At 39.1% G+C, this 25636-nt stretch overlaps 3 protein-coding genes across 3 annotated transcripts in view; all 3 read right to left on the bottom strand.

Moving 5' to 3' along the window:
• LOC131786405 (uncharacterized) overlaps positions 1-4708 on the bottom strand; it is a 5975-nt gene extending 1267 nt beyond the window's left edge. The window contains exons 1-3 of the mRNA XM_059103460.2: positions 4390-4708; positions 569-701; positions 154-411 (exon numbers count right to left, since the gene is read on the bottom strand). Coding sequence (XP_058959443.2) covers positions 154-411; positions 569-701; positions 4390-4435 — 437 coding nt within the window. The 5' untranslated portion in view covers positions 4436-4708. The remainder of the gene's footprint in view (positions 1-153; positions 412-568; positions 702-4389) is intronic.
• Positions 4709-8024: 3316 nt separating this feature from the next.
• LOC136277076 (uncharacterized) lies at positions 8025-12749 on the bottom strand. The gene is made up of 3 exons (XM_066158724.1): positions 12711-12749; positions 9204-9461; positions 8025-8372 (listed from the first exon to the last, which is right to left on the bottom strand). The coding sequence occupies exons 2-3, from the start codon at positions 9443-9445 to the stop codon at positions 8096-8098; spliced, it is 519 nt and encodes a 172-aa protein (XP_066014821.1). The 5' UTR covers positions 9446-9461; positions 12711-12749; the 3' UTR covers positions 8025-8095.
• A 1761-nt stretch (positions 12750-14510) lies between these two features.
• LOC131780520 (uncharacterized) lies at positions 14511-19905 on the bottom strand. The gene is made up of 4 exons (XM_059097117.2): positions 19768-19905; positions 16338-16470; positions 15926-16183; positions 14511-15091 (listed from the first exon to the last, which is right to left on the bottom strand). Exons 1-4 carry the CDS (start codon positions 19811-19813, stop codon positions 14815-14817), a joined length of 714 nt encoding a protein of 237 aa, XP_058953100.2. The 5' UTR covers positions 19814-19905; the 3' UTR covers positions 14511-14814.
• Between the last annotated feature and the right edge of the window lie 5731 nt (positions 19906-25636).

Here is a 25636-nt window from a genome sequence, read left to right as displayed (position 1 = left end):
ATCATGAGTCCTTTTTAATTTGTTTTAAATCACAAAGAAGCATAGTTGATAACGTTGACATCATCTATGCCTTTACACCATAAGTAGCAACCAATCAGAATGCGTGTATGATTAAGCTTATCGTATAAAAACAAATAGTCTACACAAACTCACTTGCAAAGAGAGGAACTCGATTTGTCCGCGACGAATATTTGCCGGAAGGTCCTTGTACAGGCGTTTGCTTCAGTGACGAAAGAGCTGGAACAAGGCAATGATGACGCTGACGAGGGCGGTATTAGAGCGCGGCCTTCAGAACATTCTTTGCTCTTTAAATCCTTGTCTACAACTCTTCTGATGGTGCTGTCTGTCAGTGAGTCATCACAATACTTCACCACCTTCACCACGCAGTCTTTCATTTGGTTGAACTTAGCACTGGAATGAAAACAAGATGGCCACGAAGTTAAAGCATTTTTTAGGTGTGAGTCTATTGTAATCAATGAATAGAACAGGCGACTTGACAGATACCGCAGTATTGCGTTACAGTTGGATGACCCGTCGTTCAAAACACCTCAAAGTTTAATGAACTTACGAACAGTCTCCTTTGGGGTCCTTTTGTAGTCCTTTATAGAAAAGTGTGGCGCATTTTCGAGCAGCGCAAAAGTACTCCATGAAAGTACATTGGCCAATACTAGGTAATGCCTCATGGCTTCCAACGAGAAACGCTGTAAGAGCAATGATTGACAGAAATCAATAAATCAGTGAGCCGTTTGTTATGAGAGTGATTTTATGAATGTAAAGTAAGTAATTAGGATAGAATGTAACGCTCTAGATTGTTATCACGCAAATATTGTAAAAGCCGGGAGCATTAAGGGGGGGAGGTGTTGGGGAACTCATCATCGAGGGAGTAGAAATCTTTGAAGCAATCCCCTGACAAAAATAGTTTATGGATCTGTTTCCCTTCCATTTGCGCCTAAACACACAAGTTTCACTTTCGGACCGGAAACTAACGCTCTTGCGGCATAAATAATTAGTAAGGAATTTAAAGTTTAGGTTTGTTATCACGCAAATATTGTGAAAGGAACTCATCCTCGAGGGAGTAGAAATCTTTGAAGCAATCCCCAAACAAAAAAAAGTTCATGGATCTGTTCCTCCTCCCATTCGCGTCTAAACACACAAGTTTCACTTTCGGACCGGAAACTAACGCTCGTGCGGCATAAAATCTCTCAGACCAAATATACTGTCTCGCGTTCTTTTCACCAGCAGTTCCTTTGTCATCCTGTGAGACTTCATATGTTTCACAAAACAACTATCCTCATAAACATGCATTGTCAAAAGTCGGTCACGAACATAATGAACAATTTTGAGATTGCATTGAAGTTTAATCCGCGTGCCGAGAAATATACAGAATCCACATTAGGATGTTTGAGAAGAAGCGCGTGTTTGACTTGTATTGCACTGCCCAGCTTCCCAACTCCCCCCGCCCCTTCCTTCCCTCTTCTTTGTCCAAAACGCTTCGACGCCTCTGGGAAGTAATTTACTCGTCAATATGACGAGGAATGTGGCGGATGTTATTACCCAAGCAAGTAGTTCAAATAGTGAATATTTGCCAGTGAGCCGTAACGACGTGGACTAAATCACGCGGGTCGTTTTATGTTAACATTAGGGTCAAATTAGCAAGGTATGTTTGTAACAGTGACTCGAAGTGAAAGATACGTAATGAAGCTGAAAACACAATTTGTTCGTGTATTAAAGCTTATTTCCTAAGGCCTCCACTTGGAAGGTTTTAGCTGGTAAGATTACTCTTTATCCGTCATTGAACAAGCATGCGGACATGGTACCGCAAGATGTTTGCGTGGACAAGGTATTGTGCAATACAGGATATTGTGCTCTACACTACGTGATCGCTTTCTGGTCCGTGATTTGTATGAGAAACGAAAGGCATCTTCGGAACAGAAAAAGACAGATAAAGAAATTTAAATTATAAATTTTTTCATCTGAACATTAGAACAAAATTGAATATACAATGCAAATTAGCTTCCTCAAACAGACTGACAATGAAATGATGATGAAATAGTCTCCTCCTGAATACATTTTTTCTATGATCCTACTCGTGCACAGGACACGTGGAAACAATAAGCATAAAATTAACATTTCGCTATCACTTCAGTCCTTCATCAGTGCACTGATTGGCTGGCTGTGATGAAGTACGATGTTTGAAACCTCGTCGGAGAATACAAAAGAAGTTCAGATCTTTATCAGTTACGCAAAACAGCTTGAAAATTACCCACTTTAATTCCGGGGTCAGTATGCGAACGCGTCTCTTCTCTTCCACGCTATACAGTCGACGTTGTATCTGTGTAGCAGCCTAAGATCGCGCTGTATCCCTTTCATCAAACGACAAGTAGCTTTGACCCTGTTGCATGTGCACTACAGAAAAGCGCTAGCTCTAGTCATCAATTTGAGAAGATTCCTGCTAGCGTTAAGGTATTTATTGCTGAGAAAGCAGAATTACAATGTTGTTCACACCCTAATCTCTCCAGTTGATTGACGAATGTTTCTCTCAACTTGTGTCGTATATCGACAAGTTTGCCAAGATGTAGGTCTGGGAAAAACACAATTAAACGACTACAACTTGAAAGAGCTAAAAGAAGTGTAGGAGAGATAATTTTCAATAATCGTTTTATTGGAGGGGAAAGACGAGTTACAAGTGCCAAATGATTACAAAGAATGTTACTGCAATGAAATCAGAGTCAATTTACTGATGGCGTCTTCCAATTAGATCCGAAACTAGGAAACCAAACTTCCCGCTTTGCAACGAAACTATGTAAAAACTAACAAAACTCCCAGGAGGAAGAAGAAAATAAGAAGACAAAGCCTCCGAGAAGGAATTAAACGAAATTGCTTTCACGTGGGAATCGACTGATTACTTTTCGCATCTAATCGTTTGATCAACTTCACGAAGTTAATTGTAGAATGTAATTAGTTTAGGTTATTACCAAAAAGTTGGAATAAGAAAGATGAACTTATCCACGGCCACGAAGAGAAACACAGTGAAGCGCGCAGAGATTTGCATCTTCGCTGCTCCTTTGCGAATGAATCGTTCGAACGTAGCGTAGGTCATTAATTCAAACAGTTTTCGTTTGCAACCACGTTTCGCTTCCGGAGCGAAACTAACGCAGAAATTTGGCCTCATACTCTTTTCAATAATCGTTTCATTGGGATTGCGTGAGGTCAAACCAGATGGTACAAGGCTATTCCTATTTAGTGTCATGATCTTCTCGCCAATCGTTTCATCAGGATCATTGTTGTTGAACTACTCTTTCGTAAAACAGCTGCCTTCTTATGCAACATAAAATATTGTACACAGACATATTGGACAATTTTAACGTTGCAAGGGTGTTTACTTTTGCCAAAAAAATATGCAGCAATCATTTCGGGAAGTTTGAATAGAAGAGCGTGTTTGGCTTGATGTACGGTAAAAATCCTACTTTTTTTCTCCTTTCCTTCGTCGCGTTCCAAAACGCTTTCGCTGCTTCTGAGACGCAAGACCACTTAATGATATATTTTATTGACCAAGCATATGGTACAGGACATTGGCCAACGTACTCTACTTCGTGCGGATTGATCATTTTCGTGTCCGTGATTCATAGTGATATCAGCCCAGGAATATCAGAAACGAAATTTATGGTCTCTCAGACACCTCTTTTAATCAGTGAAAATTATCATTGAAGAAGTTATCTTAATTTTTATTTCCTTCCCGCCTCGATCGCTTCGCTATTTTGCGGGAGGGATATGCTTTTTACTTGCAAAAGTGATCTATTACTGAACGGACACACGGCAACTTGGAATGTATTTGTTAAATAGAAAGTAATATTACAATGCAGCCAACGCCTTCTTTTCCTCGCTCGATTCTAACTATTATCGAAGTATCTGGAACAAATGCTACTCTCGCCTTGTGTCGCTGATCGGCAAGTACGCTAAGATGCAGGTCTTATCCTAACTTGAAAGAGTTCAAATAGCTTGGCGAGAGACTCGAGCAGCAAGTTGCTAGAAATTTTACCGACAGGGACAAGAAATGCATTGAACGTGCAGTGATAAATAAAGGTGATTGAAAAGCAGACTCAATTTAGTCAGGGTGTCATCGTGTTGGTCCGTAACTTACCATCCAAAGACGTCGCGACGAAACAATGCGAAAACATACAAAACTAACAGAGGGAAGAAGAAAAAGAACAAAACGAAGCCATCCGAAACGAGACTATACGAAATCAACTCCACGTGGGAATAGAATGATAAATTTTTGCAACCGCGTGCATTTCGTGTTCTGTAATACCTTGCAAACACCCTCGTTTTTCGTGTTCTATAATCCCTTTGGTTAGTACCTAAAGGTAGAGCAGTGAATGATGAACTTACCCACGGCGACGACGAAAATTAAACTGAAACGCACGGAGATCTGCATCTTTGCTTCTCCTTTGAAAATGAGCTGTCGAGAGAAAGCTAGGTCCTATTATATTTATGAAAACCGTTTGCTTTACCGACTTTTCCGCTTTTTTTTCGGTGACGTCAGCTGAAAGTCCGGATATGCCTTATTATATGTGCAGGGCTGGCCCGGTTGACTGGACTCCAACCATGATACAGTCACGCATTTCTTACAAGAAAATTGAAGAGCTGAATAAATTGTTGGCGACATCAAATGTCCTCAGCTAAATATGTTGGGTCGCAGTGATGGGGAACCAGCTGCTGACCGAAACTCGCTTGGCAATCGGTACCAAAACTCTTAAACTGTCTTTCTACCCTGTCTGATGAGTTTAAAACTTTTTCACGTCGCAATTTCGAAGGTTCGTATACCGCTGTCAGAGCCACTGATATCGACATTGGAAATATTTAAGTTTATACAAGAAGCTCAGTTATGCACGTTTGCTGATTGGCTCTCACTCATGATCTATTGGAGGACAGACGTATAGATGACGTCATTATTAAAACCTTTTTTTAATTCTTTATTCTATAAAACAAATAGATTCCAAGTTGCCGTGCGTCTGTTCAGTAATAGATCACAGAGGACGTCAAAATGTGGTAAGAACATCAGTGACACACTCGGCTGCGCCTCGTGTGCCACTTTTTTGTTCTTACCACATTTTGACGTCCTCTGTGATCTATTACTGAACAGACACACCGCAACTTGGAATCTATTTGTTAAATAGAATTGATGTCTAACGTAAATGCGTTGTATCAGTTCTGTTCCTAAAACATTTCATTTTCGGATAATTATCAACGAGAGTGCAGCAGATGAAAGATGCGATGAGAAGATGAGAGAAGAGAGCCAGACGACACAGGTTACACGTTAGACTGTCAGTACTCACGGATAGTTTTACTTTATCATTGTGACCTTTGAGAGGTCACGTGTAGCGGGTTATAAGGAGCATTTAAGAAAACGAACACACGAACTGGCGGTGACGAGAAAATAAAAGAAACCATGTACGTATCAATTCCAAGTTTATTGTCACAATAATCAAAGGGTAGCAAAGAAACGTAGCGATGACATTAACAAAAAATATTCGCATAATATGGTGGCGTGGAACTAAAAGGCAATTAAGAAAAAAACTTTATGTAACTTACATTGTACATACCGAGATCGAAACTAACTGGGAATTACTCCAAATAAAACCGATAATCAGAGTAACAATAAATCATGCAAACAAGTTGTACCAAGTTAAAGTTGACTTATTTTGGTTTAGCTCCGATCGAGTTAACGTAGGAAGCTCGCAATCGTTTATTTAACCGGCCATGTCTGATTTGGAGATTGTGGCGGCGGCAGGGGGAGTGAGCGGGGAAAGGCGAAGAGAGTACTCACTCCCCACCCCCATTCCTCTCCTCATTTTTGACCATCTCCCACCCCCTTGGTACAAGTTTCTTTTTCTCCTCAGCCTCCGCTGCTACTAAACATGTACGTCTCTTATGTAACAGTTATGACTACCGGAAACATGGCCAAAAAAAAAAAGATAAATAGTTAGTAAATAATCACTGACTGTTTAAACGAATTGTGTGAGTCTTTAAACGTTACAATTGTTTAAAATACAATTTCAACTGCCCAAATACGCAGAAAGTCGCTGTCTAATTTTTAAAATACCAATGTCGCTGTCGATATCACTTTTCGCTTTGTCGCTGTTGTAATATCGCGTAAGCGGCTCGTCGTTCGTCGTTATTTCAGCTCCTTCACGTGGCCGTTTGTGGTCTTTCATTGCCTTGTCGTGTTTCGGAACTTACCCCAGCAGGACTTCATTTATTGCGTGAGCCAAACCAAGAACTTTTGTGTTGGCGAAGACAAAACACGTCCACTTGAGGTTCAACAAAGCAGTCACAATTCAGAGACTCCTCACGATAGCTCAACGCAAAGTAACTTCAGACTTAGTCTAGACTTTGAATTCATACAGTAACTACAATCTAAATATCATGAAACGAATGACTAAATCGTACTGAACTCACAAGTGACTAACTAGGAAGGTAACTAAGAGCAAAAACAAACTGGATAAATTTATGCAATCTTCCGCCTCGGACGATACACATGTTAATGGAAATATTCAAACCCTTTTTCTTCTTATCTTTCAGTGATGAAGAAATGCGGGTAAAACACATTGGTAATGGTAACAGAAATATGTCGATGCGTGAGGGCTCAAAGAACAGCGCACAGCCGGGTTGAGTGTGGACATTTTGAAAGATTGCATAACTGCCAGCCATCCTATACAAATTAATACCCTTCGATAACCTCCTCGTCCGATTTATTAGCAGAGTCCTCGTCCGAGCTTGACTCTTCACTGCTTTTTTCGTTTAAACTGGCCACTATTAGCTGCATGTTACAGGAAAGTTTGTATTTAAAATGTCCATTTAGTCTCCACCTCACAACAAACAACACGGTAATGAAAACCAAATAAGTTTATTTAGGGAAGCCTTACGAGAACCAACCCGAGCCATATATTGCCCGAGGCATACATACATGCATACATTCGCAACTGATATACCATATACAATCCTGATATACACATTCAAAAATAGGTATATTTTATTAAAATGCAAACTTCACCAAGTCGGAATTAACAGAGATGGGCAACCGCTAACAAGGACATAACTATACGGTTATACAGAGACCAGAAAAAACCCGGCAGAAAAAACCCCTTTGGGATAAAGATATGATGGGAAATCTGAGTAGAAACCATGGCCCAAACTCAGAGCAGTTAGCAGCCTACGAGGCTTCACAGTTACACAAAATAAGTTTTCAAACCAGGATAAACTTGTCATCAGCCAAAGGTGGACGGTTGGTTCTGAGGCCAAGATGGACATCACCTGCTTTACTCTCCCTTATACACCACTGCGTCGTTACTCATTGTGTTCGAGCCTAAGCCTGATTCGTTCTTTAGTTTCATGAAAATATATGAACTTGTCAATTGCAAAGTGTTTTGGTCTTCTCTGTAAAGGAATTTTCGCTCGCTGTCGATGAATAATAACGAAGCTGCTACGAAAACCCAGGTGTCACCTACTGTGGCCAAGCGGGACTCACACTTGACAAAGTCATCGTTTCTCTTGCAACCATCCACGCCTGCCGCCTAATTTTGTAGTATTTTGACCTACTCCTTACTTCACGTTTCTCAGAATATCGTTTTGCTTATCTGACAGATCCTTTATCTCGTGTTTCACTGCCTTCACATTTTCTGTTGTTCAAGGAGATACCATTTGAATCCACTATCTTTACTACTAAAAAGAGATTCGTATTCTGCTTAATGGCACTGTTGTAAAACTTTAGCTTATCGATTTGTGGGTTAGGAAGTTGATAGTAACACTGGCTCTTCGAAGTGGTTGGGAAAAAAAGGGGGGGGGGTGGAGATCATGAAATCCTCCGCTGATAATATAGGGGAATCAAAGAAAAGCTATGTACTTTATGGAGGAGATTACGTAAATGCTCCTTTGTCGCAAAAAAAATCCTCCGCATATCCCCAACACGGTTATAAAACTTGACCGGTCCCTTACAAGTAAAAATCTCAGCCTAAGCCTTTTTTTGGGGGGAGGGGAAGGAACTTGACTAAAAATGTTAATAAGCTGGAATAAAATGATGAAGAAGGAAACCTCTTTAACAGTTGAAAAAGAAACAAATGGACATGAAAACTAACAACAGCGCCTGCATTACACCAGGTTTAATGCCAGCGGCTGCATTAATGCCAGCGGGTCCACTGATGTCTTTCACGCCATAGCACTGATCATTTCCGGTCGCCCCAGGGTCCCGATCGTTTGCGCAGAAAGGATAGTAGTCAGCGAAGCCCAAGTCCAACACTTCTCGGTCAGTAAAGGAAATAGTGCAATCAGAATCGATCAGATTCTTCAGACATTTCTTCATCTTGGCTTCCTCCCTGAAAGAATGACATTTAACAAAATCATTCTACGTGTGCCTGTTTCCCTCATTGTGCAGTTTTGGATCTGAGACTACATTGATTTCGATCTATTTCGGTTTACGAAGCTAAGCCGACTCTGATCGGTAAAACTCGCGTCACCTTCTTAATGTGGCTTGCTAATTGGCATTTTCTTGCGTTTTAATAAGTTTACTGGGTCTACATAAAGAGCCTTCTTAATCTGTCGGTTAATTCTACTACTATTAGCAATGATCATAATATTTCTGTTTATATTTATTGTTCTTGTAATACACAACCAAGGAGCAATTTTATTTGTCCTTTTTCTCTTCCAAATTTTTTGGATTTTAAAACTATTTTTTTATTTCGCGGAGCTTTCAAAATATGGTGGATTTAAATGTCTTCTAAACTTAACGATCCGTTAATTCAAGGCTTTTTTTAACACACCCGGATAAAAAAAGAACTGAGAATAATAGATCGAGTCTTGTCTTAGGAAAATTTTCTACATTTTTACGCCTGTTCCTAAATATAATGTTATTTCTCAATTTGTCGGGGGGAACATTCTCAAGACAAGAATGTAAAATTGTTCCTTGTTCCACAACCGCGCCCTAATCAATCATCTCCATTAATTTATCAGTGTTTAACAAACAAATGCAAATACATTTTGAGTAAACCCACGGCATCATGGGATCTTTTTAATTTGTTTTATATCACAAAGAAGCATAGTTGATAACGTTGACGTCATCTATGCGTTTACATCATAAGTAGCAACCAATCAGAATGCGTGTATGATTCAGTTTATTGTATAAAAGCAAATAGTCTACACAAACTCACGTGCAAAGAGAGGAACTCGATTTGTCCGCGACGAATATTTGCCGGAAGGTTCTCGCACATGCGTTTGCTTCAGTGACGAAAGAGTTGGAACAAGGCAATGATGCCGCTGACGAGGGCGCTATTAGAGCGCGGCCTTCAGAACATTCTTTGCTGTTAAAACTCTTGTCTACAATTCCTCTGATGGTGCTGTCTGTCAGTGAGTCAGCACAATATTTCATCACCTTCACCACACAGTCTTTCATTTGGTTGAACTTAGCACTGGAATGAAAACAAGATAGCCACCGAGTTAAAGCAGTTTTTAATTGTGAGTCCATTGTAATCCATAAACAGAACAGGCGACCTGACAGATACCGCGGTATTGCGTTACAGTTGGATGAATCGTCGTTCAAAACACCTCAGATTTTAATGAACTTACAAACAATCTCCTTTGGGGTCCTTTTGCAGTCCTTTATAGAAAAATGTGGCGCATTTTCGAGCAGCGCAATAGTACTCCATGAAAGTACGCTGTAAGAGCAATGATTGACAGAAATCAATAAATCAGTGAGCCGTTTGTTATGAGAGTGATTTTTATGAATGTAAAGTAAGTAATTAGGAAGGAATTAAAAGCTCAGGTTTGTTATCACGCAAATATTGTAAAAGGAACTCATCCTCGAGGGAGTAGAAATCTTTGAAGCAATCCCCTAACAAAAAAAGTTCATGGATCTGTTCCTCCTCCCATTCGCGCCTAAACACACAAGTTTCACTTTCGGACCGGAAACTAACGCTCGTGCGGCATTAAATCTCTCAGAGCAAATATACTGTCTCGCGTTCTTTTCACCAACAGTTCCTTTGTCATCTTGTAAGACTTCATATGTTTCACACAGCAACTATCCTCATACACATGCATTTTCAAAAATCGGTCACGAACATAATGAACAATTTTGAGATTGCATTGAAGTTTAATCCGCGTACCGAGAAATGTACAGAATCCACATTAGGATGTTTGAGAAGAAGCACGTGTTTGACTTGGATTACACTGCCCAGCTTCCCAACTCCCTCCGCCCCTTCCTTCCTTCTATAATATATATATTCTATAATATAGTGCCAGTGAGCCGTAACGACGTGGACTATATTACGCGGTTCGTTCTATGTTAACATTAGGGTCAAATTAGCAAGGTATGTTTGTAACAGTGAATCGAAGTGAGAGATACGTGATGAAGCTGAAAACGCAATTTGTACGTGTATTAAAGTTTACTTCTTAAGACCTCCACTTGGAAGGTCTTAGCCAGTAATATTACTCTTTATCCGTCGTTGAACAAGCATGCAGACATGGTACAAGATGTTTGCGTCCACAAGATATTGTGCAATACAGGATATTGTGCGCTACACTACGTGATCGCTTTCAGGTTCGTGATTTGTATGGGAAACGAAAGGCATCTTCGGAACAGAAAAAGACAGATAAAGAGATTTACGATGTTTGAAAACTCGTCGGAGAATACAAAAGAAGTTCAGATCTTCATCAGTTACGCAAAACAGCATGAAAACTACCCACTTTAATTCTGGGGTCAGTATGCGAACGCGTCTCTTCTCTTCCACGCTATACAGTCGACGTTGTTTCAGTGTATCAGCCTAAGATCGTCCTGTATCCCTTTCATCAAACGACAAGTAGCTTTGACCCTGTTGCATGTGCACTACAGAAAAGCGCTATACTCAAAGTATGCATAACGAATGTTCCTCTCAACTTGTGTCGTACATCGGCAAGTTTGCCAAGATGTAGGTCTGGGAAAAACACAATTAAATGAGGACAGCTTGAAAGAGCTAAAAAGAAGTGAAGGAGAGATAATTTTCAATAATCGTTTTATTGTAGGAAATGATTACAAAGAATGTTACTGCAATGAAATCAGAGTCAATTTACTGATGGCGTCTTCCAATTAGATCCGAAACTGAAAAACCAAACTCCCCGCTTTGCAACGAAACTGTGTAAAAAATAGCAAAACTCCAAGGAGGAAGAAGGAAATAAGAAGACAAAGCCTCCGAGAAGGAATTAAACGAAATTGCTTCAACGTGGGAATCGACTGATTACTTTCCGCATCTAATTGTTTGATCAATTGTAGAATGTAATTAGTTTAGGTTATTACCAAAAAGTTGGGAAAAGAAAGATGAACTTATCCTCGGCCACGAAGAGAAACAAAGTGAAGCGCGCAGAGATCTGCATCTTCGCTGCTCCTTTGCGAATGAATTGTTCGAGAGTTTTCGTTTGCAAAACAAACAACCACGTCTCGCTTCCGGAGCGAAACTAACGCTGAAATTTGGTCTTATACTCTTTTTAATTATCGTTTCATTGGGATTGCGTCGAATCAAACCAGATGGAACGAAACTATTCCTATACTAGTTAGTGTCATAATCTCGCCAATCGTTTCATCAGGATCATTGTTGTGGAACTACTCTTTTGCAAACCAGATGCCTTCTTATGCAACATAAAATACTGATCACAGACATATTGGACAATTTTAACGTTACTTTTGCCAAAAAAATATGCAGCAATCATTTCGGGAAGTTTGAATGGAAGAGCGTGTTTATCTTGATGTACGGTAAAAATTCTACCTTTTTCCTCCTTTCCTTCGTCGCGCTCCAAAACGCTTACGCTGCTTCTGAGACGCAAGACCACTTCATGATATATTTCATTGACCAAGCATATGGTACAGGACATTGGCCAACGTACTTTACTTCATGCGGATTGATCGTTTTCGTGTCCGTGATTCATAGTGATATCAGCCCAAGAATATCAGAAACGAAATTGTGGTCTCTCAGACACCTCTTTTAATCAGTGAAAATTTATCATTGAGGAATTTATCTGAATTTTTATTTCCTTCCCGCCTCGATTGCCTTCGCTATTTTGCGGGAGGGATATGTATTTTACTTGCAAAAGTTAATAAATTTTGTTGATTTGGTCGTATATTCGTGTTATATTATTGCATAGAAAGTAATATTACAATGCAGCCAACGCCTTCTTTTGCTCGCTCGATTCTTACTATTATCTAAGTATCTGGAACAAATGCTTCTCTCGCCTTGTGTCGCTGATCGGCAAGTACGCTAAGATGCAGGTCTTATCCTAACTTGAAAGAGTTCAAATAGTTTGGATAGAGACTCGAGCAGCAAGTTGATAGAAATTTTACCGACAGGGACGAGAGCTGGCTTGAGCGTGCAGTGATAAATAAAGGTGATTGAAAAGCAGACTCAATTTAGTCAGGTTGTTATCGTGTTGGTCCGTAACTTACCATCCAAAGACGTCGCGACGAAACAATGCGAAAACATACAAAACTAGCAAAGGGAAGAAGAAAAAGAACAAAACGAAGCCATCCGAAACGAGACTATACGAAATCAACTCCACGATGGGAATAGAATGATAATTTTTTTGCAACCGCGTTCATTTCGTGTTCTGTAATACCTTGCAAACACCCACGTTTTTCGTGTTCTATAAACCCTATGGCTAGTACCTAAAGGTAGAGCAGTGAATCACGAACTTACCCAAGGCAACGACTAAAATTAAAGTGAAACGCACAGAGATCTGCATCTTCGCTGCTCCTTTGCAAATGAACTGTCGAGAGAAAGCTAGGTCCTATTGTAATTATGAAAACTGTTTGCTTCACCGATTTTTCCGCTTTTTTCTCGGTGACGTCAGCTGAAGGTCTGGGCTTGCCTGATTACATGAGCAACGCTGGCCCACTAGACCGGACTCCAACTATGATACAGTCACGTATTTTTTACAAGAAAATGGAAGACCTGAATAAATTGTTGGCGACATCAAATGTCCTCAGCTAAATATGTTGGGTCGCAGTGATGGGACAGTGATGTCACATTACGGGCTTGCTGATATCAATCACCTCTGTTACACCGTAAGAGTCTAAGCCAATGATATAAAGAGAGTTATTGATCAGCGTTCTCATTGCTTTTGCGTCCGTCAATTTGATGCTAAAAGCACATCAGTATAAGTTTTAGTAGCCAACACTTCTCAACGTCTTTGGGAAATTAAAAGACGCTGATTGATATCAGCGAGCGAGCAATATGCCATGAATATTGGTAAGAGGATTCTTTGGTGCAACAGCTGTCACTTTAACAACTCAATGTTAGCGCAGTTAAACGATTGCATAGGAGGCTTATTATATTTAGGACCGAACGTTATTCCATTTAGGACCAAATGTTATTACATTTAGGACTTTATTACATTTAGGACTTTATTACATTTAGGACTTTATTACATTTAGGACTTTATTACATTTAGGACTTTATTACATTTAGGACTTTATTACATTTAGGACTTTATTACATTTAGGACTTTATTACATTTAGGACTTAATTACATTTAGGACTTTATTACATTTAGGACTTTATTACATTTAGGACAGTTATTACATTTAGGACCTCAAAACGGATAAAGGCGAAGAGAGTTATATTCACTCCCCACCCCCATTCCTCTCCTTATATTTGACCATCTCCCACCCCCTTGGTACACGTTTCTTTCTCTCCTCAGCCTCCGCTGCTACTAAATATGTACGTCTATTATGTAACAGTTATGACGACCGGAAACACTGCTTTTTCGTTTAAACTGGCTACTTTTTAGCTGCATGTTACAGCAAAGGTTGTATTGAAAATGCCTATTTAGTCTCCACTACACAACAAATAACGCAGTAACGAAAACCAAATAAGTTTATTTAAGGTAGCCTGACGAGAACTAACCCGAGGTATATAAAATCCTGACATACAGTCAACTCCCTACGCATTCAAAAATAGGTATGCATTACATACATGCAAACTTCACCAAGTCGGGATTCACAGAGATGGGCAACCGCTAACAAGGACATTACTAAACGGATATATGGAGGCCAAAAAAACCTGTCATAGGAAACTCCTTTGGGAAAAAAATACGACAGGAAATCTGAGTAGGAACCATGGCCCAAACTCAGAGCAGTTAGCAGCCTACGAGGCTTCACAGTAAAACAAAATAAGTTTTCAAACCAGGATAAATTTGTCATCAGCCAGAGGTGGACGGTTGGTTCTGGGGCCTAGATGGACATCACGTGCTATACTCTCCCTTATACACCACTGCATCATTACTCATGGTGCTCGGGCCTCAGGCCCAGGTCTTGTCGTTTCTCGTGCCGACAAAATTTTTATTTCTGCCTTATTCGCAGACTCAATCGTCAGAAATACCATTTTTCTAGCAGTCATAGCAGAGAGTAGAGATGAGTTGGGTGGCGTGGGTGAGTTGTGATAACAAAGAAACACTTTGGTTTCTTATTAATTTCCTTTATTCAAAATATCATTAACATACATGACTCAGGGCAAAATCTAATACGACCATTGTGAAAAAAATAAGTTTGATCGAAATTGATTGAAAAAAGAATGTGTTTTTTAGACCTATTTTCATTTTCATTATCTTTAATTTCTGAAATGCTTCTATAAAAAGTGGTCGCTCAAGCAGTTAAGAAATAAAAGGCAACTACTTAAAGGAAATCTTTCAGACTCAAGATAAGCTTACAGTTAATTCAAAGGCTTCGCCGGTACAAAAACTCATCAAACTTGATTTAAAAGGTCTACAAACTGGAATAAAATGATGAAGAGGGAAACCTCTTTAACAGTTGAAAAAGAGACAAACGGACATGAAAACTAACAAAAGCGCCTGCATTACACCAGGTTTAATGCCAGCGGCTGCATTAATGCCAGCGGGTCCACTGATGTCTTTCACGCCATAGCACTGATCATTTCCGGTCGCCCCAGGGTCCCGATTGTTTGCACAGAAAGGATTGTAGTCAGCGAGGGACAAGTCCAAGAATTCTTTCTCAGCAAAGGAAAAGGTGCAGTCAGAATCGATCAGATTCTTTAGGCACTTCTTCTGCTTGGCTTCCTCCCTGAAACAATGAAAGTTAATAAGGTCATTCTACATATGCCTGTTTCCTTCGTTGTGCAGTTTTGGATCTGAGACTACATTGACTTCGATCTATTTCTGTTTACAAAGCCGAGCCAACTCTGATCGGTAAAACTCGCGTCACCCTCATAACGTGACTTGCTCATTGGCCTTTTCTTGAATTTTAGACAGTTTACTGGGTCTGCATAAAAGGCCTTCTTAATCTGTCGGTTAATTCTATTACTACTAGCAATGATCATAATATTTTTGTTTATATTCACTGTTCTTGTAATACTCAACCAAGGAGCAATTTTATTTGTCCTTTTTCTCTTCCAAATTTTTTGAATTTTAAATGTTTTTTCGCGGAGCTTTAAATTGAAAAAAATACGGTGGATTTAAATGTCTTCTAAAGTTAACGATGCGTAAAGTCAAGGCTTTTTGAACACACTCGGATAAAAAAAAGAACTGGGAATAATAGTTTGAGTCTTGTCTTAGGAAAATTTGCTACATTTTTACGCCTGTTCCTAGATATAATGTTATTTCTCAATTTGTCGGGGGGGGGGGAACATTCTTAAGACAAAAATGTAAAATTGTTCTTTGTTCCACAACTGCGCCCTAATCAATCACCATGAATAAATCAATGTTTAACAAACAAGTGCAAATACATTCTGAGTAAACCCATGGTATCATGGAATCTCTTTAATTTGTTTTAAATCACAAAGAAGCATATTTGATAATGTTGATGTCATCTATGCGTTTACATCACACGTTGCAACCAATCAGAATGCGTGTATGATTAAGCTTATTGTATAGAAACAAATAGTCTACACAAACTCACGTGCAAAGAGAGGAATTCGATTTGTCCGCGACGAATATTTGTCGGAAGGTCCTTGTACAGGCGTTTGCTTCAGTGACGAAAGAGCTGGAACAAGGCAATGATGACGCTGACGAGGGTGGTATCAGAGCGGGGCCTTCAGAACATTCTTTGCTGTCAAAACTCTCGTCTACAATTCTTCTGATGGTGCTGTCTGTCAGTGAGTCAGCACAATACTTAGACACCTTCACCACACAGTCTTTCATTTGGTTGAACTTAGCACTGGAACGAAAACAAGATAGCCACGGAGTTAAAGCATTTTTTGGGTGTGAGTCAATTGTAATCCATAAACAGAACAGGCGACCTGACAGATACCGCGGTATATTACAGTTGGATGAGTCATCGTTCAGAACACCTCAAAGTTCAATGAACTTACAGACAGTCTCCGTTGGGGTCCTTTTGCAGTCCTTTATAGAAAAATGTGGCGCATTTTCGACCAGCGCAAAAGTACTCCATGAAAGTACATTGCCCAACAGGAGGGAGTGCTTCATGGCTTTCAACGAGAAACGCTGTGGGAGCAGTAATTGACGGAAGTCAATAAACAAGTGAGCTGTTTGTTATGAGAGTCATTTCTATGAATATGGAGTAAGTAATTAGGATATTATTATTAATATTATTATTATTATTATTATTATTACAATAATTATTATAATTAATAATAATAATAATAATAATTATTAATAATTAATAATTACAAGAATGTAACGCTCTAAATTGTTATCACGCTAATAATATACATGGAAAAATTACTTAGTTCTGATTGGTTAAGATAAATGCAGTTTTCAGGTAATTCAGTGCAGAAGAGAGTTAATTCAGTGCAGAAGAGGGTTAATTCAGTGCGAAGAAAGAAACAAATCAGACATTCTGATTGGTCAATAATCAAAGAAACTCACAGATAGCCAATCAAATGCGAGCCTTGGATGTCGCAACAAAATTTGAAAATTTGCGAGCGAAACGATGGCCGGTGTTTTAAGTAGGCTTTCTTTCGCCACCGCAGCTGGAAAACAGCTTAAACAACGAAAACACTGTAAAAAGCACTGCTTTTTGGTTGTCGATTTGGAAAAAGTGGTGTTTAGAGAAGGGAATTGCCGAGGAAATCGAAAATTACGAGCCGACCCAGCTTAACACTTTGCTCGAGCGATCACACGCCGAAATTAAAAACAAACATGGTTAAACCTCGGAAACGACGATTCCATTTCATCGAAAGTGATTAGGACACAGACTGAACAATTCCTTGAACTGTTTAGCCGGACTTTGAACTTTTTTGCAACATAAAGATGTGAAGATATCATTGCATAATTTATTATTATTTTGATCGTACGCGGTTGTTTTGACCGAAAGCAAGGTTTGAATAAATGATTTTTGCACTTGACGCGCGCGCTTTGCTTATGTTTAATTATGATAAACCGTCTCGTATTTTTCCATGTATATTATTAACACGTAATCACATGCTTTTTCTCGTGAAATCTGGAATAAACAAGCACTTGTTAATTTTTTCAAAGACCATGAACAATTTTTAGATTGCATTGAAGTTTAGTGCGCGTGATGAGAGGCAGGCGGTGGATGTTTTTACCCAAGCAAGTAGTTCAAGTATAGAGTATTTGCCAATCGGCCGTAACGACGTGGACTATATTACGCGGGTCGTTCTTTGTTAACGTCAGGGTCAAATTAGCAAGGTATGTTTGAAACAGTGAATCGAAGTGAAAGATACCTGATGAGGCTGAAAACACAATTTATTTGTGTATTAAAGCTTACTTCCTAAGACCTCCACTTGGAAGGTCTTAGCTAGTAATATTACTCTTTATCCGTCATTGAACAAGCATGCGGACATGATAAAGGATGTTTGCGTTTAGATATTGTGTAATACAGGGTATTGTAATCTACACTACGTGATCGCTTTCAGGTCCGTGATTTGCATGAGAAACGAAAGGCATCTTAGGAACGGGAAAAGACAGACAAATAAATTTAAATTACATTTTTTTTCATCTTAATATTAGAACAAAACTGAACATACAATGCAAATTAGCCTTCTCAAACAGACTGTCAATGATGATGAAATAGTCTCTTGCTGAATAAATTTTTTCTGTGATCCTATTAATGCACAGGACACGTGAAAACAATAAGCATAAAATATAACATTTTGCCATCACTTTAGTCCTTCATCAGTGCACGGATTGGCTTGTTGTGGTGGAATACGATGTTTGAAACCTCGTCGGAGAAAACAAAAGAATTTCAGATTCTTATCAGTTACGCAAAACAGCATGAAAATTACACACTTTAATTCTGGGGTCAGTATCCGAACACATCTCTTCTCTTCCACGCTATACAGTCGACGTTGTATCTGTGTAACAGCCTAAGATCGTGCTGTATCCCTTTCTTCAAACGACAAGTAGCTTTGACCCTGTTACATATACACCACAGAGAAGCGCTAGCTCTAGTCATCAATTTGAGAAGATTCCTCCTAGCGTCAAAGTATTAAGTGCTGAGAAAGCAGAATTATAATGCAGTTCACGCCTTGATCTCTCGAGAATTTCTCTCAACTAGTGTCGTATATCAGCAAGTTTGCAAATGAATTATTCGAGCGTAGCTTAGGTCCTTTAATTCAAACATTTTTCTTTAGCAAACCAAACAACCACGTTTCGTTTCCGAAGCGAAACTAACGCTGAAATTTGGCCTTACACCCTTTTTAAGAATCGTTTCATTGGGATTGTGTCAGGTGAAACCAGATGGTACAAGACTTTTCCTATATTTAGTGCCATGATCTTCTCGCCAATCGTTTAGTGTCATGATCTTCTCGGACAATTTAACGTTGCAAGGGTGTTTGCTTTTGCTAAAAAAACTATGCAGCAATCATTTCGGGAAGTTTGAGTAGAAGAACGTGTCTGGCTCGATGTGCGGAAAAAATCCTACTTATTTCCTCCTTTCCTCCGTCGCGCTCCAAAACGCTTTCGCTGCTTCTGAGACGCAAGACCACTTAATGATATATGTTATTGATTAAATACATGGTTAAGGTACAAGACATCGGCCACGTACTCTACTTCATGCGGATTAGTCATTTTCATGTCCGTGATTCATAGTGCTATCAGCCCAAGAATATCAGAAACGAAATTTATGCTCTCCTGGACTTTCTCCTTTGTCCAGTCAAACTTACTTTTGAAGAATTTATTTTAATGTTTATTTTCTCCCGCCTCGATTGGCTTCGCTCTTTTGCAAAAGTTAATACATTTTGTTGATTTCGTCGTATATTCGTGTTATATTATTGTATAGAAAGTAATATTACAATGCAGCCAAAGCCTTATTTTCCTCGCTCGATTCTAACTGTTATCTAAGTAACTGGAGCAAATGCTTCTCTCGCCTTATGTCGCTGATCGACAAGTACGCTAAGATGCAGGTCTTACCCTAACTTGAAAGAGTTGGCGAGAGACTCGAAAAGCAAGTTGCTAGAAATTTTTACCGACAGGGACAAGAACTGCATGGAACGTGTAGTGATAAATAAAGATGATTGAAAACCAAACTCAATTTAGTCAGGGTGTCATCGTGTTGGTCCGTAACCATAGAATCCATAGACGTTGCGAGGAAACAATGCGAAAACATACAAAACTAGCAGAGGGAAGAAGAAAAAGAACAAAACGAAGCCATCCTTAACGAGACTAAACAAAATCAACTCCACGACGGGAATAGAATGATACATTTTTGCAACCGCTTGCATTTCATGTTTTGTAATACCTTGCAAACACCCACGTTTTTCGTGTCCTATAGACCCTTTGATTAATACCTTAAGGTAGAGCGGTAAAAGATGAACTTACCCGCGGCAACAACGACAATTAAAGTGAAACGCACAGAGATCTGCATCTTCGCTGCTCCTTTGCAAATGAATCGTCGGGTGTAACCTATGTCCTGTTATAAGTATGAAAACCGTTTGCCAAATCGATTTTTCCGCTTTTTTCTTGTTGACGTCAGCTGAAGGTCTGGACATGCCTGAATACATGAGCAAGAGTGGTCCGGTTGACGGGACTCCAACTATGATACACAGTCACGTATTTTTTACCAGCTGATTGAAAACCTGATTAAACTGTTGGCGACATCAAATGTCCTCAGCTAAATATGTTTGGTCGCAGTGATGGGGAACCAGCTGCTGACCGAAACTCTTAACCTGTCTTTCTACCCTGTCCGATAAGTTTAAAACCTTTTCACGTCGCAATTTCGAAGTTTCGTATACCACTGTCAGAGCCAATGATATCGACATTGGAAATATTTAAGAATATATAATTAATTTTTAACGTGAATGGGTTCTCGCAGTTCTGTTCCCGAATCATTTCGTTTTCGGATAATTATCAACCGAAATGCAATATATGAAAGATGAAATGAGAAGCCTGTCAATACTCACGGGTAGTTTAACTTTATCATTGTGACCTTTGAGATGTCACGTGCAGCTAGTTATTAGGAGCATTAAAAAAAAAAGAAACCAAGTACGTATCAATTCCAAGTTTATTGTCATGATAATCGAAGGGTAGCAAAGAAAGGTAGCAATGACATTATCAAAAAACTATCCCCATGATACTGTTGGCGTCGAACTAAAAGGCAATTAAAAATAAAGTTTATGTAACTTACATTGTACATACCAATGATTGAGAATAACTCCAAATGAAACCGACAATCAGAGTAAAAATAAATCATGCAAAACAAATTGGAACAAGTTATAAATGACTTACTTTGGTTTAGCTCCTAGCTTTGGTTGCATGTAATCTGAACATAGCGGCAGTGAATTACAGTCTTTTTGTCCAAAGGTTTTTTCATCTTTTTCTGTTCGTCTAATAGTTGGGGGGTTAGATAAGGCTATATAAAGAACTTATTAGTGCGAGCCGTCGCCATTTTGGTTCCGATAGCTTTAGTCACCAATCCTCCTTCAAAATGGTCCAGTAGACGGGAAACGTTAACAAAGAACGACCCGCGTGATATAGTCCACGTCGTTACGGCCGATTGGCAAATACTCTATACTTGAACTACTTGCTTGGGTAATAATATTCACCGCCTGCCTCTCATCACGCGCACTAAACTTCAATGCAATCTAAAAATTGTTCATGGTCTTTGAAAAAATTAACAAGTGCTTGTTTATTCCAAATTTCACGAGAAAAAGCATGTGATTACGTGTTAATAATATACATGGAAAAATACGAGATGGTTTATCATAATTAAACGTAAGCAAAGAGTTCATTACTTCGCTCCATGTAGAAAACTAGGGTAAAGGTAGCAAAACTAAGGTATCTTAATCGATAGTCCATTAAATGACGTGCATATCTTACCGCGCTTGAAATAAATCCGAGTTACGCAGAAAGAATAAATAAAGCCTCATGAAAGTGACTCACGAAGCGTAATCAACTTTATTAATTAAAGATAGCAGATATCAGTTTTATTACACCAAACAGCGAAAAAGGCCACACTGGATAGTATTGGCATTTGAAAGATCTTTTTCAATTCACTTCAGACTATAACGTTTTAATTTATTCCACGATCATTTTATCCATCATTGTCATACATCATACATCGGTAGCTCGGTGGCTAATCTGAAGGTCAAAGTGAATACGATGTACTCGAATCGTCGCAAGACACATCGCCACCTATAAACTTTAAAGGTCATTGGTGAGTAATACTTCACTTTACAACATGGAGCGAAGTAACTCATGTTGGAAGCCAAGTGACTTATTTAATGGAGCAATCTAACTTTCGAGTGCGATCTAACTTTTGGTTGGAGCGATCTAACTGGGAGCGATCTAACCATGGTGCAATCTATTCGAATACCGGCCTCTCGGTTGAGTCGGTGGTCCAACCCTTTATATCATTATTTGTTCTAACGGGTCTGTTGTTAAAAAAAGATTAAAAAATTATTAATTTTTAATTTATATGCTTGTCAAAGTGGTTGCAAAACGTTTCTATGATTTCATAAGCAGTCTTATATTTAACTGAGGGTAACAAACCTTCCAAACACCGACCAGGCAGATGGCTTCCAATTAGTATTATCAATCCATGTATTGTGTACAGAGGTCATGAGCTCCTTTATTACAGGGTGGTTTTTTTCGTTCCTCAGGGTATTGAATACTGGAACAACGTGTAGGCGCAAGAATTTGTATTATCATTTTTTGCTAGTGTTGGGGTTTCATAGTTTCGTGTTAGGTGTTTATTTTCTCGTCTTCATTAGTGTCCTTTGTCAGTTACCAGTTTTGTACTTGTTATATTTATTTGCATATCGTATATATATTGGTTACGCGTAATTTATTTGGTTAGTTGTCTAGTTTGCGAAAATTATCGTTACATATCTAGCTCTGGGTTTCATGTTTTCGTCTTTGGTTTGGTCACATTCGTCTTTTAAGTATCCTTGTTTATTTCGCTTTGTCGTTTTCCAGTACTTTCACTCATACGATGTAAGTTATTTTATGCTCATTCGCGTGTTTGTAATTTTGTCATTTTCAGTTACCGTATTCAACAATGTGTCAAGTTTGTTCTAGTAAAGTTTGAAATACGAGTGATTAGCGTTTGCGGCTATACAACGTATTCTGATGGTAGGTAGGGGAGTGCCATCAGTTTCTTGAGGAGGAGGTGGACTGCAGGGTCTTCTTAATAATCTCTTAAAAGACCAAAGAACTGGATCTGATAAAGAAAAAATAAATAAATAAACAGAAACTTCCTACAGATCTCAGAAGAAACCTCTAAGAATGCACTACAATCAATGCACATTAGTGCGCGAATAATAGTGTCCTTGCAAGTCTTCTAGATTCGCAATAGTAACCATGATAATGATAATAATATGCAGTTACCTGACGGAAAACGCTGACTCCAGTGGAAGGCACATCCCTCCAGCTTCACACTAGGTAAAACCTAACGGCATGCCTTTTATGTTGCTGCCGTCGAGCACCGCTCTCTTGAAATGTTCTTCCGTTGGCAGGATTTCAATGACTCTCTCCATTACCTAAAAACAGAAATGGAATTACAGGATTATGGTAAAAGAAACTAACTCTTTTTTTCATGTCATATGTTATTCAATATTATGCACAAAGTCATATTTTTTCACAACGAACACAAATAGTTTGACTGTAAAACGAATTTAAAAGCTACCTACAGAAACGTTTTTGTAATCTTTATATCTTTTACTAGACATTACAAGAAAGACAAGTGGGACTTGTTTACTGCAATCTCCATGACAGACAAAGGCATTTTTGGTGAAAATCTTCTTAAATGGATCTCTCATCAGCTTGAATGTGCCGTCCATTTACCTGTGAAAATACCAGAAATAGAATGGGCATAAATACACAGAAGAAAAGGGTTTTTAAAGTAGGTTTCCCTCCTTATGTATACTCTTAGTCCAAAGGGATAATTTTTAATTAGTTAATAGATTATGTATATGTATATACACACACATCGTTTTTGATTCTGGTGATACTGTCAAGCACATTGCATTAACCAATAACATGCCATATGTAAGTTGCATACCACTTCTTTGCTTTTGCCAAAAGAGTCAGTTGATCAGATTTTGCAAATATAAGGTAGTACCGATCTATATACATTACATCTCCACGAAGGAAATTATCGGGTATGTGTTCTTCTGGAATCTCAAAGTCGACGTCCTTTGGATCTTCAGGTATACTTTTTTGACGGCAATCCGGGCCATGTAGTCCACTTTGGAAAGAGCACTACAGAGTCCCTGGTTCATGTTCTTCCTCTTCAATAATTACTGATGCAGGTTCAAACACATTTTCCATCGAACGTTTGTTGACTTCTTTGCTAATTTTAGCTGCCACGGAAACTCCAGTTTTTGGTTCATAGTTATGGTTTATAGGGCTAATCACAAATTCAGCACCGCATTGCTCGACGTTAGCTTTGCATGGAGCAATCTAGCAACCTTTCCATCGAACGTTTGTTGACTTCTTTGCTAATTTTAGCTGCCACGGAAACTCCAGTTTTTGGTTCATAGTTATGGTTTATAGGGCTAATCACAAATTCAGCGCCGCATTGCTCGACGTTAGCTTTGCATGGAGCAACCTATATAACAACAATTATTTTATAAAAATCCATTTTTTGATTCTAATTTATTTGGAATACCAGTGGACAGGTATACCACAGTTTATATACTATCAATGATCAAATAATATCACTTATGAAATTCAAAACTTAAAGACATGTCAAGAGAACTGAAATACATTGCAAAAATCATCTTAATAAGTATCTTATACATAGGATATGTACATACCTTTCCTCTTTTGGTGCAATGCCAGTTAATACCACTTTTGTCAGAATACTTAACTGTGTAGCTGTACCCATGGCTGTCCACAAGGATGTCACCTCCCCTTTTAGAGGCATCTTGAATCACTTCAAAGGATAGAGGCTCGAATGTTGGCTGACAGCCCTCGGGTGAGGGATCTTCAAGGGTTGCCACTGAAACAGATAGAATGTATAGAGTAATAATAAGAATTGGGACATCATTGTATGATGTAAGAACATATTCATGTTATCACTTGCTATGTTGCGTTTGTTTTATGCTTTCTATGGCGAAATCTACGTTAAGAATTGTTAGCTGTGTTCGTTTCTATTTCCACAACATTTTATTCCTTCGTACCAAGTGCACCAATGCACCAAGTGCACCAATGCACCAAGTGCACCAAGTGCACCAAGTGCACCAAGTGCACCAAGTGCACCAAGTGCACCAAGTGCACCAAGTGCACCAAGTGCACCAAGTGCACCAAGTGCACCAAGTGCACCAAGTGCACCAAGTGCACCAAGTGCACCAAGTGCACCAAGTGCACCAAGTGCACCAAGTGCACCAAGTGCACCAAGTGCACCAAGTGCACCAAGTGCACCAAGTGCACCAAGTGCACCAAGTGCACCAAGTGCACCAAGTGCACCAAGTGCACCAAGTGCACCAAGTGCACCAAGTGCACCAAGTGCACCAAGTGCACCAAGTGCACCAAGTGCACCAATGCACCAAGTGCACCAATATAAAGTAAAAACGTATGAAAGGCGAAAGAATGCGGGGAGTAAAATGTATGAGATAAATAAGAAGGAACAAATATGAATTAAAAACGGATAAAATGATCTAATGAGCGAGTGTCCATGTACAAAGAATCTCTCTAGATATGCCCAAATAGTCATTAGAATAAGAAGTCCGCGAGTTCGGTGCATTTCTCTAAGGAGTTGAGGGTAGGTTTGTATTTTCGTATGTAAAGTGCTTGGAACAAGCGTAGATTTGCGGGGTCTTTGTAGCATAATGGTCTTGAACTCGATGCCTTTGTGGACTTTGTTAAAGCAAAATGCATTTCGTTTTCATAAATTTTGTCATGTTCGTATCAATCGCGGTAGATGAAGGCTGCAATGTGTCAATCAGCTATGTTCTGACACTTTGACGTTTATCGAGCGATGTTTTCTGTTAAGTTTGATTTATCAGGATAAATTTGAGCCAAGGGACAGTACAAAAATTGGTTCGAGTTAAAGGGGAGTTCGAGTTAACCGTTCAAAGTAGCTGATAGTAAATGACTGGATAAATAGGGTAAAATGCAGGGGAAATCGCATCTTAATCGAGTTAGTGGTGGTATGAGTTGACAGGTTTCGAGTTAACGGGCCTCTACTGAATAAGGAAAGACATTTTTGACTCCTTAAAAACCAGATGTTTTTGCCTTGTTTGAAGTA

The sequence above is a fragment of the Pocillopora verrucosa genome, chromosome 11 (assembly GCF_036669915.1).
Source record: "Pocillopora verrucosa isolate sample1 chromosome 11, ASM3666991v2, whole genome shotgun sequence".
In the NCBI taxonomy this organism is placed as follows: Eukaryota; Metazoa; Cnidaria; class Anthozoa; order Scleractinia; family Pocilloporidae; genus Pocillopora; species Pocillopora verrucosa.
This window is presented reverse-complemented; position numbering and strand designations above follow the sequence as displayed.

Coding starts and splice junctions, on each gene's coding strand:
- LOC136277076 (XM_066158724.1), bottom strand. CDS start 9,445: ATGAAAGACTGTGTGGTGAAGGTGATGAAATATTGTGCTGACTCACTG. Junction 8,373..9,203: donor TCGAGTTCCTCTCTTTGCAC/GTGAGTTTGTGT, acceptor TCATTCTTTCAG/GGAGGAAGCCAAGATGAAGA.
- LOC131780520 (XM_059097117.2), bottom strand. CDS start 19,813: ATGCAGATCTCTGTGCGTTTCACTTTAATTGTCGTTGTTGCCGCGG. Junction 16,184..16,337: donor GACCCCAACGGAGACTGTCT/GTAAGTTCATTG, acceptor TTTTCGTTCCAG/TGCTAAGTTCAACCAAATGA. Junction 15,092..15,925: donor TCGAATTCCTCTCTTTGCAC/GTGAGTTTGTGT, acceptor TCATTGTTTCAG/GGAGGAAGCCAAGCAGAAGA.